Consider the following 21,805-nt stretch of genomic DNA (forward strand, 5'->3'; position numbering starts at 1 on the left):
AAATAAATTCCTACTCTAAATAAATTGTGTATAGTGATTGAGCAGGGTCGTGTCCACAGAGATCGGTAATTATTTAAATCCTTTTGAAACGTAAAACGTAAAATGGGGGAATTGTTGACAATAATAAAAATCAAATTAAAATAACAAGAATGCAAATTAAAGTTGTAATTCAAATTGGAGAAAGCTCTGGTTGAAGGAATTAACTCAGCTTGATTCGACTACTGATCATTGATTCAAATATATATTATTATTACTTATGAATAGACCGGTTATAGCTACTGAGACCCTCTAATAGCCAATCTCTCCTTAATTAGTTGATAACCAAGGTACGACCGTTGGATATTTCCCTAATCAATAGACAACCCTAGATACGATCATAGGATTTAATCAATTGACAGCCTGAAAAACCAGAGAGACCCAAATCCTAATCAACACATATGATGATTTATTTAAATTAGATTGTTTATTCTCACAACACAACTCTCTGCTATGTTATTTGTCACAAACATTAAATTCTTCATACGATGAATCCTTTAATTGACAATAGATTAAGTTGATAATTAAATAGTGGCCAATTACCTAATTAACAAACATAATCATAAAACTAATTCAGAGAATAAACAAATACCCAAAAAGTAATAAAACAATTAAAGCATAAGAAAGATCTCACAGTAGTGATGAATCAAAGCTTCGTTATCTTTCAACCAGAAAAATAGGTTTAGCTCTTCATAGAGAGAAGAGAAAAATTAGATCTAGGGTTTCTTTCTTTTTCTCCAATCCCAAAAATCCCCCTTTTTCACAATAAATTCCTCCCTTAAATACTTTCTCTCTCTTCTCTTTTAGAATTCTATTTAAAATAAAATCCTAATATCTGAAATATTAAATTCGTAATTACAAAAATAACCAAAAATACAAAACACGTTAAACTAAAAACTGCAGGTCCGCAGTTGACAGCACGCGCCCACGCCTTATCAACAAAGTTCTTCTGACGCTCATAATTTCTCCAAGAGAACAATCATCCTTAAACATCATCTTATAGCTCAATTTTATCATCAATCAATAGAATTGCACCTACAAAAGTAAAACACAAGTAAATCACTATTATTAAGTGCAAAACATTGATATTAAGGGAAGTAAATAATGCAAAACTAGTGCATAAATTGCACTCTAACAAATTCCCCCACACCAAGATGATGCTTGTCCTCAAGCATATAACTCAAGACTAATCTCAAATCTCCACTAAATTCTCATCTCAACTCATCCAAAAACAATTTTAAGCAAGCATACCTCAAGAAATTAAGTCGATCAACATTCGAGAGACAAGGATTTTTAAAGCATAGAATCTCATAAGATAGAATAAGAACATTCAACCACCAAGAAGATCCATTCAAAATTCAAGTGCAACAAGATTTAATAACCCTCTCAATGACTTCACTCCATGCACTCAAAGTGTTTAGGGTATCATTTATGCACTCAAATCAAATCAAAGAATGCTATTACCATAAGCTTGCGCATATATCACATCTCAATCCACAAAACATGAATAAAATGCAAAAATCTAAGGGTCTTAAAAGGGTTGTAATGGGGTTAAATAGGTTAAATGAAAAAGAAAGGTCTATGAAAGAAAAAGAGATCAAAATGAGAAGAATGAACTCATTGAATGAACTTATGATATCAAAATGCTTATTTCTACTCAAGTCACCACGAATGTAAACATTTTTTTTTCTTCTTTTTCTCTTTTTTTTTTTTGATTTTTTTTTTCGATTTTTCTTTTTCTATTTTTTTTTCTCTTTTTCCCTTTTTTTTTTTTTGAATCAAACAAAAGAAATGAACCTTGCACAATTTAATTCAAGCATAATGCTTGTTGATCTAATTGAGAAACTTTAATACAAGGTAGAAAGAGCAACAAAATATATACAAAATATATCCACACAATGAGTCCAAAAATCTCCTTAAATTGAGGCTCAAAAAGAAGAAAAATGGTTAAGTAGACGGAGAGAATTAGATGGGTAATGGTTAAGGCTCAAACAAAGATAGTAAATCAAGGTCTTCGGGTAGAGAAAAAAAAAGAAAATGCAAGAATAGAAAAATGGTAAATGGTTTGCCCTTATCATTTTAATGCAAAAAATCCCGTAATGTGGCTTCAACATGCATAACAAAGCAAGTTCTAGAATAAACAAACTAAGATTGATCTTCACATAATAAAAATAATTAGAGCAAAGTGGTTGCTCATAGGCTCAAATCCTCACAAAGTTGGTAAATTTGCCATCAAATCATGTACACTCTTCAAATGAATCAACCATCAATAGTGGTGTAGAATGGGAAGAAGGTATGAGTGAAGGAAAGGTAAAAATGATAAGAAGTGAGAAAGATGTATGTAGTAATATGAAAAGTGAAAGATAAAATGTGAGTGATGAAAGAGTATGATAGAATAAAAATAGATGTAAATAATTTGAGATAGATGGGAAAAAAGTAATGAGAAAGAAAAGAAAAGAAAAATAATAATATATGAAGCATACTAACTCCAAAATCATTTAAGGATGAGTAGAATGAAAATAGATGAGTAGAGTGAAAATAATAATTCCAGGCATCAATAATGCAAAAATCCCTCCCCCACACCAATAACTTACATTGTCCCCAATGTAAGATAATCAAAGCTCACATAAAAATTAAAGCGTAAGGATAAAAGATTAAAGGCAAAAACTTCCCTGAATTGTGAGCTTTGATCCTCATAACGTCTATGGGCTTGGCGGGAATGGTGGGATAAATCCCACACTCTTGAAGTATGCGGCCAAATTCTGCTCCATCTTGTCACGGATTTCGATTCACGCGGCTGGAATGCAGGTCGTAGGCTGGTTGCGGACTATTGCTGCTCGACTGGAGCTTGCGGGTACACGGCTGGTGGTTCAGTTGCGCGCGGATGGGACTGATGCTGCGAACTGGTGACGCTGGATCTGCGTGCTGCGGCTGTTGCTGCGCGCTGGGGGATTGCTGGTGACGCTTGTTGCGTTGCGTGCTCGGCTGGAGCTTGCTGCGCGGCTTGGGGCTGGTTGCGCACTGCTGGTTGCGTGCAGGATGCTGTCTGCGTGGCTGCGTTGCTGCGGGACTGTTGCGCGCGAGAGCTGGTTCTGAGTTGCGTTGCGGGGCGTGCTCGTTGCTGGTGCTTGCGTTGCGCGCGACTGATGCTGCATTCTCCGGCTGGCTGGTTTGCTGCTGGCGTGCTGCAAACGGCTGGAGAAGAAAACAATTTCTGGAAAATTAGGGATTTTGTGAACAGTAAAAATTTTTTTTTTTTTTAACAATGATTTTTTTTTGATTTTTTTTTAAAAATATATATATAAAAGAAAGAACAAAAGAAATAAATAAATAAAATAAAATGAAATAAAATCAATTAAAATTAAATTTTTTTTTTTTTTTTTAGTGATGAATCACTTTGAGACACTAAAAATTTCAGAAGTACTTTTCTAATAAGCACGTGGGCACGCCTTAAAACTATTTTACTTTAAAAATTACAGAAGTACTTATTAGTTAAGACGTGGGCACGCCTTATCAAAAATTTTCTTCTGACCAAAATAAGCAAACACATTATTTAAAAAAAAATTTGAATCAAAATTAAAAGAAGATATAACAAAAACCAAAATAAATAAATCACTTGGGTTGCCTCCCAAAAAGCGCCTTTGTTTTATGTCTTTGGCTAGACACATTTATGCATCAATCTCCATAATTTGGACTTTCGAGAGCCACATCCTCCACAATATTCACCGAAAAACCTTCATAAAAAGGTTTTAAGCGATGACCATTAACCTTAAGAACTCTGTCAGAGGTCGGGCTCCGAATCTCAACTGCACCATGAGGAAAAACATTAGTAACAATAAAAGGTCCAACCCAACAAGAACGTAATTTACCCGGAAAAAGTTTAAGTTTAGAATGAAAAAGAAGAACTTTTTGACCAACAGAGAACTCCTTTCTCAAAATCATTCTATCATGAAATGTCTTCGTCTTTTCCTTGTAAAAAATTTCCTGCGCTATAGGGTTAATAACATCCACAGAAAATACCGAATGTTCCTCACTAGGATATTTCATGGCATCATTCATATTGAATTCTATAACCTCTCCATCAAACTCCATAGTGAGAGTCCCTTTATGTATATCCATTTTAGTCCTAGCAGTCTTAAGAAAAGGTCTTCCTAGCAAAATTGGGACAGAATTAGAGGAGTTATCATCTTCCATATCAAGTACATAAAAATCAGCAGGAAAAACCAACTCATTAACTTGTACTAAGACATCTTCTAATACCCCATCAGGATATGCATTAGACCTGTCAGCTAGTTGAATTATCACACCAGTTTCTTTTAATGGACCAATATTCAAAGATGAATAAATGGAACGAGGCATGACATTAATAGAAGCTCCTAGATCTAACAAAGCCTTTTCAACTCTAACACTACCAATTTTACAAGGGATAGTAAACATACCTGGATCCTTGCACTTAGGAGGTAGTTTCTTTTGGAGAACTGCTGAAACATTCTCCCCCATGTGAACTTTTTCATCTCCTCTTAATTTTCTCTTGGAGGTGCACAGTTCCTTAAGGACTTTAGCATATCGAGGTATTTGTTTTATAGCATCTAATAAAGGAATATTTACCTCAACCTTGCGAAATGTCTCAAGGATGTCTTTCTCTTGTTCCTCCTTCTTGGATTTTGCAAATCGGCTTGGAAAAGGAGGAGGTATCACAATAGGTAGGGATTTCGCTTTGGTGGGTTGTGCATCTTGAGATTGAGGCATTAATTCATTCTTCTCAAGCTCATCTTCTACATGCTTTGTCACTTTCTTACTAGGCTCTTGCAACTCCGTCCCACTTCTAAGGATGACAGCACTAACGTTTTGCTTTGGATTCACCTCAGATTGTGAAGGCAATCTCTCTAATACTTGAGACTCCAGACGGCTCACTGTAGTCGCCAATTGACTCATTTGGTTCTCCAAGTTCTGAATGCTTGCTGTAGTTGCCTGCTGAAATTGTTGAGTGTTAGTCGCAAGTGATTTAACAATTTCTTCAAGAGATATACCTGACTTGGAGTTTGACTGTGGAGGTGCTGGTTGTCTTGGTGGATACTGTTGTGGGAATCCTGACGGCCTAACTCCATAGCTGAAGTTGGGATGATCCTTCCATCCCGGATTGTATGTTTGTGCATAAGGATCATACCTCCTCTGAGGCATGCCTGGAAATCCTCCAACTGCATTGGCTTGTTCAATGGGTTCTTCTTGAAGTGTAGGACACATATCAGTTGAATGACCCATATTGTAACATATACCACAAGTCTTCACCTGCTGCACATTACCTACAACAAACTTTTCCACAAGAGAAGTAAGTTTATCTAAACGTTGTTCAACAGAAGAAATATTTACCTCATTCACCTTCCTTGAAGTGAGCTCTTGCCTGCTGCTAAATTGTTGTGCATTGGCAGCCATATTTGATATCAACTCCCTTGCTTGAGTAGGGGTCTTGTTCACCAACACGCCTCCACTAGCAGCATCTATCATACTCCTATCCATCAATGACAGTCCTTCGTAAAAATATTGAATAAGAAGTTGATCAGAAATTTGATGCTGAGGACAGCTGGCACACAATTGTTTGAATCGCTCCCAATACTCATATAAAGTCTCCCCAGGAAGTTGTCTGATCCCACAAATATCTTTTCTGATGTTGGCAGCTCTTGAAGCCGGAAAGTACTTCTCAAGGAACTGCTTCTTCAAACCATTCCACGTTGTAATTGATCCAGGAGGCAAGTAGTACAACCAATCTTTAGCTAGCCCATCTACAGAGAACGGAAAAGCACGCAGCTTAATCTGCTCTTCAGTCACACCTTGTGGTCTCATACTTGAACACACAACATGAAACTCCTTAAGATGTTTATGAGGATCTTCACCTGCAAAACCATGAAACTTGGGTAATAAATGAATAAGACCAGACTTTAATTCAAAATTTACCTCCAAGTCTACATATTGAATGCAGAGTGGTTGTTGATTCAAGTCTGGTTCAGCTAACTCTCTAAGAGTTCTTTCTACAGGTGCAGGTCTATCCATCACTTGTTCTTCTGAATCGCTAGATGATTCAACTAAATCAGGTACTGTATCTATTTCAGAAAGCAAAGGCGACGATGATCGTTGTTTAGCTCGCTTCGTCTGCTGTCTCAGCTGGCGAGCTGTCTTCTCAATTTCAGGATCAAACGAAAGTGTACCTGTACGAGAAGAACGAACCATACACCAAGTAAAACGTAAAAAGGATTAAATAAATGACACCAATCCCCGGCAACGGCGCCAAAATTTGATGGGTGTCGAAGCCAACAAAAATAAATTCCTACTCTAAATAAATTGTGTATAGTGATTGAGCAGGGTCGTGTCCACAGAGATCGGTAATTATTTAAATCCTTTTGAAACGTAAAACGTAAAATGGGGGAATTGTTGACAATAATAAAAATCAAATTAAAATAACAAGAATGCAAATTAAAGTTGTAATTCAAATTGGAGAAAGCTCTGGTTGAAGGAATTAACTCAGCTTGATTCGACTACTGATCATTGATTCAAATATATATTATTATTACTTATGAATAGACCGGTTATAGCTACTGAGACCCTCTAATAGCCAATCTCTCCTTAATTAGTTGATAACCAAGGTACGACCGTTGGATATTTCCCTAATCAATAGACAACCCTAGATACGATCATAGGATTTAATCAATTGACAGCCTGAAAAACCAGAGAGACCCAAATCCTAATCAACACATATGATGATTTATTTAAATTAGATTGTTTATTCTCACAACACAACTCTCTGCTATGTTATTTGTCACAAACATTAAATTCTTCATACGATGAATCCTTTAATTGACAATAGATTAAGTTGATAATTAAATAGTGGCCAATTACCTAATTAACAAACATAATCATAAAACTAATTCAGAGAATAAACAAATACCCAAAAAGTAATAAAACAATTAAAGCATAAGAAAGATCTCACAGTAGTGATGAATCAAAGCTTCGTTATCTTTCAACCAGAAAAATAGGTTTAGCTCTTCATAGAGAGAAGAGAAAAATTAGATCTAGGGTTTCTTTCTTTTTCTCCAATCCCAAAAATCCCCCTTTTTCACAATAAATTCCTCCCTTAAATACTTTCTCTCTCTTCTCTTTTAGAATTCTATTTAAAATAAAATCCTAATATCTGAAATATTAAATTCGTAATTACAAAAATAACCAAAAATACAAAACACGTTAAACTAAAAACTGCAGGTCCGCAGTTGACAGCACGCGCCCACGCCTTATCAACAAAGTTCTTCTGACGCTCATAATTTCTCCAAGAGAACAATCATCCTTAAACATCATCTTATAGCTCAATTTTATCATCAATCAATAGAATTGCACCTACAAAAGTAAAACACAAGTAAATCACTATTATTAAGTGCAAAACATTGATATTAAGGGAAGTAAATAATGCAAAACTAGTGCATAAATTGCACTCTAACAGTAATATATCTGCTATAATAGCAGTTGTTGTAAATATCTGTGTAATGCAGTAATCTGATGTCTAATCAGTATTAAAAAAAAAAAGAAACCAGATCAGATTAGGGCAAATTATCTCTGTTGTCTTGGTCAAATCTTTTGTGACTTCATCAATAGATATAACATGTAGCCACGCCACAATTTTTTTTATTTTAATTGGAATGCTTAGAAGTCTATTAAAGATTATAATGTCACCTAATTAAGAATAATATCATTTATTCTATTTTATATATAATATTTAATTAAATAATTGCCATTATTGTACTCAGTCATGGCTCATATGTCAAGCATTGTTGCTGATTATGTGAGCTGTTGAGATTTTAGTATTGAGCATGGCTGCTTAGATTCAATTTGAGCAAATGTAATTGTTTCCTTTTCTGTCACTATATTCTTACAAGGACTTTTTTGATAGAATAAAATTATGTCAGTAACATGGTCTGTGACAAAAATTATTCTGTAAAAAAAAAAACTCAATTTTGTAGTGGTTCCAAATAACGGTTTAGTTTCTTTCCTCCTCGTTTTGTCAATAATTGATTCTATTCCTGGTTAAAACAAGTTCTTTACTTCTCTAAAAATGTGCATAATTTCCCCACTTATAGAAGTGTCAAGATATTTTTGACTTTCTTTTTTTTTAAGGACTAATACTAATTTATTGTTTGGTTATAAGTACTAGAAATCAAACAGGAGAAAATAATTGAGTGTTTTTTTGTTAACCTAAAAATACGTATTATAAATGTTACTTATACAAATACATATTACTATTCAAAATAATAAAAATTTTGCATTGGAAACAATTTTGAAAAAAAAAATAAAAGTTTTTAATGGAGAAAGGAATTGTGGAGGGAAAGTTTGATAGAAGATGCACACTAGCTAGTTTTGGAATTATACCGTCAGGCGTCAGTAATTTTATAAAAAAAAATGGAAATAATTTGATCAGCCACCAGAGCTTTACTTCAGTGATGCATGTATATTCTAAGCTTCATGACATCATATTAAAAACGTATTGCTAAGGTAATTTGAAATTCGTTTTATCCAATGAATGTTACATTTACTGGTATGTTTAATATTTTGTTTTGGTTAAAAATTTTGCTATCTAACAGCTAATAACTGAATTTGACTCATTTTTATGTAAATTTTATAGACCCACCGATTCACCATTTTTTAATGTTATGATCATTGTAGGCATGTTATATTTTAAATTATGACTCCATGTGAAACCAAAATTTAAATTTTACCATCTTTTATAGGAATTGATTATGATAATCAAATAAACACAATAAACAAACACAAGGCAAAAAAATTTACGTGGTTCGACATATTAATTAATATGCCTACATCCACGGGTGGTGATACCAATAAGCCACTATATAATGAAAAAGTGTACAAATAATAATAAGCTCTCAGATGAGCCAAAAAAGAAAAAAAAGAACACCAAGATCAACACTCAAAAATCAAAATCAATCAATCCCCAGCGGTTTGGCCTCACAAGAGCTCTCTCTGTGTTGTGCTTTCCCTCATTCATTCTCTTTACAAATACAAAGGCTCGCAAAAAAAAAAAACAAATTACTGAAAACATACATAGCAGATTAAAAAAGCACGCGCCCCGCCCGTCCCCAATTCCTGCTTTGCGACGCCATTTCGTAATTCCTTTTTGGCTGAAAAATTAATATCGCTTTCCCCAACAAAACAAATGAATCAGTTAGACAAATATATCTAATTATAATGGACATTGTTAAATTAATGAAGAAGAGTGGAGTAGAGAGCAAACGAGAAGGAAAGCGTATACAAATTATAATTACTAACCAGAGTTATTAGCACCATTACATATATATATCCCTGCTGAATCCCCTCCTCTGTTCACCATTCGTTTCTAAAATGGATTAAAAAATAACTACTAATTAATTTTAATTAAAATAGAGTGAGACACGCAATGCATGCAGGAGATCTAGAAAGAAATTACCCGTGGCGGTGGCCGTGGGTGATTGTATTTTGTAATTGCAGCCGCGCGCTTTCAGTAAATCTCGATGTTGGGAATGTGACGTATCTTAGGCCAGTCCTCTCCTGTCTCCTCTCTACAACGTTCTTCTAAAATAGGACATTCCCCCCAAATCTCCAAATTCTGGAGCGTTGTCTTCTGAAGAAGGTGATCGGGCAGTGTTTTTAATTTACGGCAACTCCAAATAATCAAGGAAGAAAGACGTGGCATGATTATGATTTCTCCCTTTATTGCTGTCCCGAAATCCCACTCTTCCAGTTCTTCCATATTACGAAATATGAGCTGTTTCAATTTGGGAAAGGCAATAACTGAGGATCCATCCGTATCACTTTCTACTCCCAAAAATTCATTACCTACTCTTTTCACGCTTTTCATTCCTGCAATATAAAGAGATTGAAGGGATGGCAATTTTCCCAAAGGAGGCAAATGCTCACAATTTCTGCAATTGTAGAGATATAAATCCCTTAAGTTGGTTAATGACATGACCCAATTTTTGGGAACAACATTCCTCCTGCCTCTGTATTCATGTATCTCTAAATTCTTTAAATTAGGAGGTGGTCCCAAGGCTTCAAGAAGCCGTTCATCTTCATCCTCCTCATTCTCCCTCCTCCCAGCTTGTTCTTCATCTCCATCTCTTAAATGATCAAAAGTAAGTCCCAAATCAAAGAGATTTTTCTTTTTCTCAAGTTCAGCCCTTCTAGCCTCCCCCGCATCTGACACATAACCCAGCCCACGTATCCTGCAGTCTCGAAGGAGGTTAAGCTTTTTAAGAGACCCAAGGCTACATGCTCTGCCATATCCTCCACCCACAACAAACTTTGTCACTCTCCGAAGCCTGATTAATTCCCCAATCCCTACCGGCAAGTACCTTAAAGATTCAGTCCGGTCATTGTCTAAATACATCAGCTTTCTTAACCTCCCAATCCCTTGAGGTAATTCTCTAAGTTTTACACAACAACTAACATCTAAACGTTCTAAATTATACAACTCACACAACGTCTCGGGTAATGTTTCTATCTCCCTTTGATTGGCCAAACTAAGGTATTTCAAATGTAATAATTTTTCTATATTTGTTGGAACTTCTTCGATGAAATCCTCAGCCGACCTCTCATTATGCACCTCTAATTTTAATGCCCTCAAACAAGTTAATTTATCAAATAATTGAGGTAGGATTACGCTAGAACGTTTAGTACTTTCAAGTAAGAGGCTACGCAATCCTCGCAATGCTTCAACATTGTCGTAAATGGGCATCGGACCGCAGCCTATAGCTAACATCAAATGAAGGATTTTTTTCTCCGCAAAAGAACTCATAGCTAACTCTTCACCACTATGGAATTCTACTATTAAACATTCATTACTACATAAGTATTCGGCAAAGTCGTGCACTATGTCATGCATTTTGCATAGAAATAATTCACCATCATATCCTCTTCCAAATTCCTGAAAGAATGAACGGCTAGCTAAGACATTGAAATACTCTTCACCAATTTCCTCCATCTCTTTGTTTCTTTTATTGTTAAGGAAACCTTGAGCCATCCATAGTTCAATTAACTTATCTTTCTTTAGTATAACGTCTTTTGGAAAGACGGCACAATAAGTGAAACATTGTTTTACCTTAGAGGGTAATTCATTGTAACTCAACAATAGAGGGGCTAAAAGATTTTTCTCAACCTGTTCTATCTCCCATATCTCACTCTTTAAGATATTTTGCCATTCTTTTTCAGTGTTTTTAGACCGCAAGAGACTAGCAATTGTCTTTGTAGCTAAAGGTAAGCCCTTGCACTTTCTTGTAATTTCTCGACCAATTTTTTCTAAATTCTCACGTTCCTCCATGGACTTACCAGCAAATGCTAACGACTCAAACACCGACCAGCATTCCATTTCAGACAACACATTGACAGATATGATGTCAGTTGATCCCATAATACGGGCAACTGCCTCTTTACGTGTGGTAATTAAAATTTTACTTCCATGGAGACAATTCTTTAAGCAGTTGTTGAATTGCTCCCATTTATGGAAATTTTCATTCCACACGTCGTCTAAAACAAGAAGAAGTTTCTTCCCGGCTACATGTTTTTGAATATGTTGCATGAGAGATTGAAACTCAACAAAATTAGGGGCACAACCTGTTAGAGCCTCAATGATTGCTCTAGCGATTCTGAACTCATCAAAAGGATCTGACACGCAGACCCATATTCTTTTTTCAAAATTCTTTTCAACATCACCGTTGTTGTAGGCAAATTGAGCAAGAGTTGTTTTGCCTATGCCCCCCATCCCAACAAGTGAGATGATATGGGGCCCCTTTTGTTCTATACTATTCTCACATATTAACCTATCAACCAGTTCGTTCTTCTCATCTTTTCTACCAAATATCTCGGACTCATCAATTGAGGAGACACTTGGTATTCGCTCATATGCTCTCTCATTACTCTTAATAACATTCACAGCAAAACCAAACTGGTCTTTCTGTTTGGCAATATCATCAAGACTTTCATTGATTTCTTTGAGCTTGAGAGTAATGTCACGACGTAGAAAAAGTCGTTTGCAACCAAAGCAAGAGGCAGCAGGAAAGAAGGAACATACCTTCTTGTTAGGATCGAGAGCAGCATTCTCATGATCATCCACTCCATCGATTTTCAGTTTGAGCCTTGCAGTGCTCCACTCCTCCAACACATCTTCCATGTTGTAAGATACGTCTCTGAGTTGATCGAGCCAGAGTCTGACACTTTCCTCCTTTACTTGCCTTTTCTCTGCATCATGGAGCACAGCTTGAATGGCTTGGAGATTCCTGCTCAGCTTCTTCACTTCCTTTCCGACACCCGTTACCAGCCTCACCTGTTCCTTTGTCTCTTCAGCAGCCATGGTAGTCAGCTGCTGCAAGAGATGGGAAATGATCGCATCAACCATGGTGAAAGAGGAAAAAGAGAGAGAAGAGTTGTAGCAACAGTAATTAATGCTGAAAGAAATGAAGGAGCTAAAAATGTGGTGAAAATGCAGCCGTATTCTTTCAATTCTTATAGTACTGCAAGCAAAATTCCAATTTAGAAATATTTCATTTCAGCCCTTGTGAAAGAAGCTACTGTTATTATTATTACTATTTTTTTTTAATAGTAATATTTGTGAGCTTGACAAAATTGTTAGATAATATTTGTGATCGTGTCGTCATATTGAGATTTGGAAGCATTTGCTTTACAATCACCCATGAACTTGATAATTTTTAGATTGTTTGATCTGAATTATACGTGTTTTATTAGCTTAGAAATACCCTGACCATCTCTTTCTGATTTTCTTTTTTTTTTTTCGAAATTTGACTCGTTTGCATAATTAGTTGAAAGGAAAGAATGAACATATAATTAAACTATGAAAACGCTGCCACATAATATTCTAAGATTCATATCGAACCGCTTTATTTAGATTTGTCATTTCTAATAGTGGGAGTTTAGAGTTTAATCTCTAACTTTGATTGTGAAGTGTGAAAAATCAAATAATCTTTTCTACTAGTTTTTCAACAATAATAGATGACAATTCATCATCAGTTATTTCTCATTACGTATAAAATGATCAATCTAGAGCTAGATATTCACATATTTTTCTATTTCTAATCATTTCAAAATTTAATATAAACTTTAAAAAAAAAAATCAATCTGTAATAAAGTGACATAAATATTAAAAAAAACGAAAATAAAAAGTAAAAATTGCAATGCTGAAAAAAGACAAAACCTTTTGTTTGTTCTATTCATGGCATCTAAAAATGAGAATGATGGGTTGATTGTCATTGTGAACTACCATATAATTGCAACGCGTGAATACTATCAAAGTTATAATAATTTATGGACCCATGCATCCTCTGTTTTTCTAATTATTCCGCGTAGAAGGCTAAGGTTTAACGTGTGATTTTCAAATTCATTGTCAAGTGATGTGAACGTTTTAACAATCAGCGCTTAATTTTCTTTTTGATGGAGCACAATAACAACTTGAAGATTCCTGGAAGTTGCCTGCAGTTCAAATATTTTTCATTTGAACGAAAACCGTCAATAATTTCAAAACTTAGAAGATATTTTTAATTTTCCCATAACCCACCAAAAACTTTTTCATTTAGTGTAACTTTGTAATTTTCTTAGATGATACTTAAAACTGCTAATATCTTCTAATTATTTTTTAAAAAATCTAAATAATTGTATGCCCAATTAACGGATCAGTAGTCTCAGTTCGACATATTTATTTTAAAAAAAAAAAAAGAAATACACAGTTGTTTGATGACTCTGGAATTGAACATCGGGAAATAAAGAGAAAAAATAACACACTTTATGACGATCATTGCAGATGACATAACAGATGTCAGTATTTATTACCAATTAATTGACATTCTTATTATCAAGTAGTTGTTTTAGACTCGAATTCAAAAGCTCTGCTCTGCTCTGCCCTTCGGTAATTCCCCTGTTCAAAAAATAATATTGTTTTAAAAATCTCAATAACAACATGCCCAACATATTTATAAAAAAAAACGATCGAGCAACACCGTAACTTTTGTTATAACGACTTTGTTGTAATTGAAACATTATTGGGAAATTAATGAAGAGTAGAGAGCAATTAGAAAGCTTAATTAAGCTAAACAATTTGATTATTAACTCTCTAGTCTCTCTTGCACCATTCCAGTTATCCTCCGATCGATCACACAATCTATGCATAATTCAGAGTTCAAGCTTTATCATTGCCATGTCTTTTCACTATTCATATATGTAGTGGCAGACATCGGTGGCCAATTACGGGATGAACACGACCACTCCACCAAGTAAATCTTGACGCGTGTGCTTTTATGTCCAATTATTCTATTGTCTTTTTCTAATTACTTTTATCGCAGAAGTAATTAATTCTGAAAGAAATGAAGGAGCTAATAGTGTCGTGAAAGTGCTGCTACATTCTTCCAATTCTTATGCTGCAAGCAAAGCTCCAATTTACAGATATTTCATTTCAAAATAAGTTATTGTTATTATTATCTTTCTTTGTTTCTTTTTAATTTTTTTGACCAGTGTGGACTGGAAAATATTGTCAGGTCCTACATCCGCGATTCACGCAGTATATGAACTTGACAATGTTGTTATATACTACTGAACAAGTTGTTGTATAATATACGGGCCTTATTATGTTACAGTTTTATGTGTGTAATAGCCCATGACCTGATAAATAATTTATTAAGAGAAGTAAAAATTTAATGATTGTATAAATAATTCGGTAACAGAATTCTTTTCACCCGTTATTAATCGCTTGCAGATGACTTACTGAAATTACAAATACCTTAAACAGTATTTGACTGTGAAGTTGTGAAAAATCAAATAATCTTTACTATTAGTTTTGCAATAATAATAAACAACAAATCATTGTTACTTATTTCTTATTTATTATGTATAAATTGATCTATTCAGATCTGGATATTTACATATTCTTCTATTTTTAATCATTTTGAAATTTAATAGAAATTTTTTTTTAAAAAAATCAATTTGTAATAACGTGTCATGCTCGAAAAAGACAAAACCTTTTTTTCTTTTTTCTTTTTCACGGCATACAAATATGTCACAGGTAGTGGAATTTATACCCCACAAAGAGAATTTTCTTCCACAAATGACATGAGAATGTCGGGTGAAACATGTGAACATTTTATTGCGAAACTGCCTTACGATTGCAGCATGTGAACACTTTAATTTCTTTTTGACGAAGCATAATGATAACTTACATGTACTGCAATATTGCATGAAGATTCCAGGAAGTAGCCTTAGCTGCAGTTCAATTACTTTTCTTTTGGACAAAACCCACCCACCAAAAACTTTTTTTCATTTAGTGCAACTTTAATTTGTAGTTTTCTTAGAACCGCCAATATCTTCTAATTATTGTTATAAAAATCCCAGTTGCGGGCCCAATTAACAAATCAGTAACCCCAGTTAGACATATTAAAAAAAAAAAAATCACACAGTGGTTTGATGACTTTGTAATTGATATACATCAGGATATGAAGAGAAAAAGGAACACCCTTATGACCATCATTGCAGAAAATATAACATACGAGGGGTTTGGAAGCTGTAGGCACAGAGCTGGTAAAATTTGACACGACTCAATTATCTGATAAGAACACAACACGAATAAATGAGTATGGGTAGTCGAATTTAACACGATTATTAAATGGGTTGGGTCCAGGTCGACACGATTTTTTTCCGTGTCAGGTTAGGATTAAAGTTTTTGACTCATTTAACCGATCAATGACCCGATTATATTTTCTATTTTAAAATAATTTGTAGGTTTTTATTATCAAAACTCAAATATTAAAGATGATTCTCTTTTTTTTTTTTTTTTGAAAAGATGAATAAAAACACAATATTTTATTTATAAAATTTTATGTACATTTAGAGCTTCAATAATGTAAATGTGTAAAATATTAGTGCACAAGTATATTTTATAATATCGATATATGATATTATTTACATATATAATTAAAATTTCAATAGTGTAAATGTGTAATATTTTGGTAGATATGTACATTTTATAATATCGATAAATTTTGTATGTATGACAGTGTGTAAATATTTGATATAAATTTTGATTAATATATAGATCTTAAGTGGGTTATTGGGTAACCCGATTATTTTTTTGTGTCGGGTTTGGGTTGACCTAAATTTAACACGACCCGATAACCTGTTTTGCCAGCTCTAGCTGTAGCCTTTAGTTGGCTTAGGGAGATATAGTTTGTAATTATGGTTTAAAAGTTACTAAGGAGATTTTAATTTATTCCATGTACAATAGTTTAATGAAAATTTTATCACAATTTTATTATTTTTGTTAAAATTATTACTTAAAAGTAATGTCCATCGAATGTTATCAATTCTTTTTTTAATAATTATATCTATTTAATTTCACAACTTTGTAGCTTAAAAATACCAGCAATAAAATTCAAAACGAAGCCTAAATCTAGAAGGTGCAAATGCTGCCGAAATTCTCAAACGTTGGATGGTAGCTTCATTTGGTTGTGATTATTTGATTATCTTATGCTGATCTAATATAATGAGCTATTATATAAATATAAGACAGTATTTGGCAGGAATCGAACAGCTGCTACTTACTACATTGCAATGGGATTCAATTAATTATAGATGCATGAGACTAAGGGTCTATTTTATAGTCAGATGTGGCTTTTTAATTATAACTATCGTATAATAACAACAGTAACTACTAAAAAAAAGAATTATGGGAATCGGATAAACTTTCATTTGTAAGTATTATGAGTAATTAATAATTTGTAGTTTCAAAAGTAGAAGTACACATTTTTTGACATGCCTTGAAAATATGTATGTAACCTTATATCTAAATAACTGATCAAGTATATATCAAGTAATCCAAAAATGGGCTGGGACTGATGGTAATTGTAGACGTTTTGAGAATGAGTGATACTCTGGGCACCCCTCTAGAAACCTCTTAAAACTCCTTTTCTTTATTTATTCCATTAAAATACTAAAATAATATAAATTATTACCTCCATTAATAACATAAATAGCCTTAAATAAAATAACTTATGGGACCGTGACCGTAGTATTTCAGTTCTTTCTTATTGTTCAAACACAATAATTCAATTCAGTGTCCCACTGTTCAAATCCATTATTGAAAGACTATTTTCTTGGGATTGTGGAATTTATTCAATTCTAGCAATTGAGTCCGATCTTCTCCCGTCATTGAATTCAATTGTCAAAGTGCAGCAAATCTGATTATAAAGGAAGAAGACAGCAGAAAGGAAATAGGATGGATCATTAACGAGATTGGGATTTTTTTTTTCCCATTCTCACTAACATGCTTTGGTTAAAAAGCCTTCTAGTTTTTCAATTTATGATTTTTATTCCTAATTATTTTCAGCAGATAAACGGGTCATTCAAATTGTTTGTTTGGTAGGCTTGTAAGGGTAGCAGTTCGAACCTTCCCATAAAAGTATTGTGGGGATCAATTTCTTTCTCAATTATATAAAATAATTGAGTGAAGATAATTTTTTCTTTTTCAAGATGTGACTGAAGTAGACATCACTCTTTCAAATATATGTAATTCGATAGATGTTCCTCTCTTAAATATTTGAAAGGGTAAAATTTAGGCATCAATAGTCTCATGTAGTTCCAAAAAAAAAAAACAAAAATGGAAAGCTTCTTCCAGGGCAGAAATCAGAGAAAGCAACACATATGTGCCCATCACAGCAGAGGGTGTCCTAGACAAGTATTTTGCAGCAAACTTATCATACTTATCAAGCATCCAGTAATTTCTAATTTAAAAAGTGAATAAATTAGATATCTAGCTAATCCATAAATGCAAGATATTAAAACTCTTGACAATGACATAAAACTTTTTGTACTTCTTAAGTAGATTCCAGTTCTTCTTGTTCTGAGATTACCAAAAGCATTATAGCAGACGAAACCAAGCCAGCCCAGTTTCCAGTATGGAGCCACTGTTTAGTGCTTCGCTTCCCAATCAGTAAAGGCAACAGCCCTATGCTATGCTAGCCTTTCTGTCTGAGTTGGCCCATTTACACCCTTATGAACACAATGCCTTTTTGGTCATCCATCAGACATGGTTGAAAAAGGAACTAAAACTGAACAGTAGAACAGATTACCTGGAGATGATGGTATATGCAGCCATTTGAGGCCTCCTAAAAGACTTCTCCTGATCCCTTGAAAGTTATGAATCAAGACGTTAGGTCTGCTCTTGCTCCCTTTCTGTAAACTTTCATTTACAATTGGTCAATTTCACTAAGTGAGCCTTGAAAAGTCATCAAACAGCTTAAAAGCCAAATGAGTTTGGACTTGTGATTGGTATAATGGTTAAAAAAATATAGTAAGCAATCCCCACTCAAAGCCAAAGTAAGTAAAAGAATATGCTAATTAACCTCAATCGACATCAACTTAATTTTGATCGGCGACCAAAGCCTTAGTGGTCTCCTCAATACCACCCCTGGTAAATAGAATGGGATCGGCACCAGCTGCTACCACCTGAATGAGTACCAAATAAGCAACACAAACCTAGCATAATTGTTAATATTAATCCAAGGCATCTATATTTGTACAAATTTTAGTAACATGATGTTACCAATATTCACACCTTTAGCATTCAGAACTCGCTCTAGAACAATTACTGTGGCCGGTCCTATTGCAGACGATAAATTTGATCTTTGAAGCGGCCTTCCTTTTACCAACCTAGCTCCGAATAAATTTTTCGACATGCCTTGAAAATCTGTAATATTTTATCCAAATAATGATCAAGTATATATCAAGTATTCAAAAATGGGCCGGGTGTAAAAAAATTATGTGACGTTAAATTCAATGGGTCCGTACAAATTTAGTACCCACTAACACTTTATCTTGTTCTTATTACTCCACAGAATCACATAAACTTGTGCTTGTGGCTGCAAAATGTTTATATGGTTAAACTAACATAAATTTTGTATTACAGGCCCAAAAAATATGTTTCAGTTTATCATATCAAAAAAGAGAGAAAAAAAATCACGGAGTGCTGTGCTGACATTGTAATTTAATATCAAGAAATGAAGAGAAAATGTAACACACTTATGACCATCAAAGCAGATGATGTAGTAGATGAGTATTTTGCCGCAAGCTTAACAAACTTATCAAGTGATTAGTAAATTGTATTTTAAAAAGTAATTTTTGAAGTCATTAGATATCTTTTCTGTAAATTCAAACTACTGAGTCCTAATAATTACAGAACACTTGTTCCACTTCTTAGTGAGATTCTAGTTCTTCTTCTCAGATTACCAATAATAAAAGAGCAGACAAAAGAGACATGTGAGGAGAAGGTTTCATTCACAACCTTGTCATTACTTGGTTTTTAACTTGCAGAAGAAGCCAAAGCCGAAGAACTGAAATTAAAAAAATAAAAAGTAAAAATTTAAAGTAAAATGATTAATGAGCTAGAATTAGTGTTGGCCGAAATCCATCTCTATGTTTTCACACAGTGGGAATTGTCGGGTTGAAAATTAATTGCTTTCGTGTTCTTAATCAGATACTATCTGTGAATAATATAACTCAATACCTCACTTCATGCAAGCTTTGATATATTATTCCTTCCTGCTAAATATCCACTGCTAATTGTTTTATCAAAAAGTTGGTGTGCTGAAGTGAACCCAATAACTTCTAGCTAGAAGCAACAATGTCCAATTAAACCGCTAATCCAATCAATCAAACAATAAGGAAAGGATCAACAACACAAAAAGCACACGCAAGGCACAAAGATTTACATGATATGTCCACAGGTGGTGATGCTGGTATCCACGATACGCGTGATGAAAACAAGTGCGTATATATAAAGAACACCACCTGTCTCCTCACAATAACCCTCGAGAATACAAGCACAAATAAAAATGAGGCAATTCCTGCTCTGCTCTGCCCTCATGTACGTAATTCCTCTGCTGAGAAATATTGCCTTAAAATATCGGTAGCATATGCATGCATGACCAGCAAATCAGTTAGACATATGAAATTATCAACCACACAGGAAATCAGCAAATCAGTGGTTTCATGAATTTGTAATTGAACATCAGAACATGAAGAGTACAGAGCAATGGGAAAAAATAATTAACTAACCAAAGAATTTTAAATCCAAATAATATAATTAACGTGTGAAAGCAAGGTTGAAGCCCACCTTAGAAGTTTCTGTCTATAAAGGCCAATAAATCTCCTGCTATCTGCTTGCTTAGATCTTCATGTATTTCCATACACCTTTTACTCTACTCAGTTGTTCAACCTTCCTTGGTTTTATGTATCTATTTTATGTGTATTGAGAAGGCTAGTTACTAGGTGTCAACTCTTCTCTTTAAAAGATAAAGTTTTGAGAAATGGAAAGAAAGACACCCACGGCCAACTACCAAATCCAAGGCAAAATTGGTCTTCCCGATTGAGTAAGTGAGCCCGGAAAATTCATCACCCAGCTTAAAAGCCAAATGAATGTAGTCTTGTGATTGGTGTAATTGGTTTTAAAGAAACTAGCATGAATCGCCACTCACAGCGAGTAAATAGAGTCGAAGAAGATGCTAATGTACCACAGCTAACATAAACATAATTTGATCAGCCGAATGACTACCAAATGAAAAACCAACATAAACTTAACATAACCGTTAGGATTTAATCCAAGCCATACATATCGGTAGACATGTTAGCAACATGATGTTACCAATCTTTGACACCTTTAGCACTCAAACCTTGCTCAAGGACAACTGCTGTGGTCCGGTGCTGCAGGCCAAAAATTTGATCTTTGAAGCAACTTCACTCACCTACCTAGCTGCAAAAATTTTTTTTGAAATGCCTTGAAAACCTGTAACATTACATACATACATATATATATATATATATATATGTATGTATGTATGTATGTATGTATGTATGTATGTATGTATGTATGTATGTATGTATGTATCTTGCTACCATGATCGTTGAGGTATGATCATGAATAACATCTACGGATGCTGTTTGGTTCAGAAAACAGATTATTATTAAAGCATAACTATAAGACTTTTCAAATGAGACTTTATTTCTCATATAAAAAGCTACATAAGTATGACACAACTTTGGAGGCTGTATCAAAGAAAAAAGAAATAGAAGGAGAAACAAATGGAATAATTAAGGAGAGGAATGAGATTCCGTTGTTTGGTTACAACTGGAAATCAAACATGAAAAAGGAACTGATTTCTTTCTTCTTTTTTTGATGACAAAATACACTTTGGCTTGAAAAAAAAAATCAATTTGATATTTAACGGAAAATTCAAAGTAAAATCAAATTCATTTGTAATACAAGTTCATTTTATTCATAAAATTTCACATATAGATTAAAATTTATAGATGTTTCAAATACAAATACATATTACTATTCAAAATTATAAAAATTTTTACTGCAAAAAAAATTTGGAAAAAAAATAAAACTGTTAAATGGAGAATGGAATTGAGCAGGGAAAGTTTGGTAGAAGATGCACACACTAGTTGTGGAATTATACCGTTAGTCATTTTATTAAAAAAATAAATTAAAAATAAAAACCTCGTTGAATGATTATTTGCTAGGATTAGAAAAATTTATGTGATAAGCAAAACGAGATGAAACCACAATCTCAACCCTCAAAATCAATCAACCCCCAAGAGTTTAGTCTCACAAGAGCTCTCTCAAACTTGTGCTTTCCCCCATTCATTCTCTTTACAAATACAAGACTCGCAAAAAATAATAATAATG

At 33.9% G+C, this 21,805-nt stretch overlaps 2 protein-coding genes and 1 long non-coding RNA gene across 4 annotated transcripts; all 3 read right to left on the reverse strand.

The window, feature by feature from the left end:
• Positions 1–4,032: 4,032 nt before the first annotated feature.
• Positions 4,033–6,153, reverse strand: LOC127902159 (uncharacterized; the record flags this gene model as incomplete). Its single annotated transcript, XM_052440865.1, has 1 exon — positions 4,033–6,153. A coding segment is annotated over exon 1 (2,052 nt), but the record flags the coding sequence as incomplete, so codon positions are not given.
• Positions 6,154–8,846: 2,693 nt separating this feature from the next.
• LOC127902143 (putative disease resistance protein RGA3) lies at positions 8,847–12,854 on the reverse strand. The gene is made up of 3 exons (XM_052440834.1): positions 9,518–12,854; positions 9,361–9,427; positions 8,847–9,229 (listed from the first exon to the last, which is right to left on the reverse strand). The coding sequence occupies exon 1, from the start codon at positions 12,458–12,460 to the stop codon at positions 9,569–9,571; it is 2,892 nt and encodes a 963-aa protein (XP_052296794.1). The 5' UTR covers positions 12,461–12,854; the 3' UTR covers positions 8,847–9,229; positions 9,361–9,427; positions 9,518–9,568.
• Positions 12,855–17,586: 4,732 nt separating this feature from the next.
• On the reverse strand, positions 17,587–18,897 carry LOC127902164 (uncharacterized). 2 transcript variants are annotated; one of them, XR_008054698.1, is made up of 4 exons: positions 18,674–18,897; positions 18,462–18,564; positions 18,189–18,291; positions 17,587–18,108 (listed from the first exon to the last, which is right to left on the reverse strand). It is a non-coding gene; the product is annotated as an uncharacterized LOC127902164 (long non-coding RNA). The 2 variants fall into 2 exon arrangements; XR_008054699.1 differs by having other exon boundaries at positions 18,189–18,298.
• Positions 18,898–21,805: the final 2,908 nt, after the last annotated feature.

Source organism: Citrus sinensis, chromosome 5 (genome assembly GCF_022201045.2).
Source record: "Citrus sinensis cultivar Valencia sweet orange chromosome 5, DVS_A1.0, whole genome shotgun sequence".
NCBI classification, from domain to species: Eukaryota; Viridiplantae; Streptophyta; class Magnoliopsida; order Sapindales; family Rutaceae; genus Citrus; species Citrus sinensis.

Excerpts from the sequence above, each read along its gene's own strand:
- LOC127902143 (XM_052440834.1), bottom strand. The coding sequence starts at position 12,460 with ATGGTTGATGCGATCATTTCCCATCTCTTGCAGCAGCTGACTACCATG.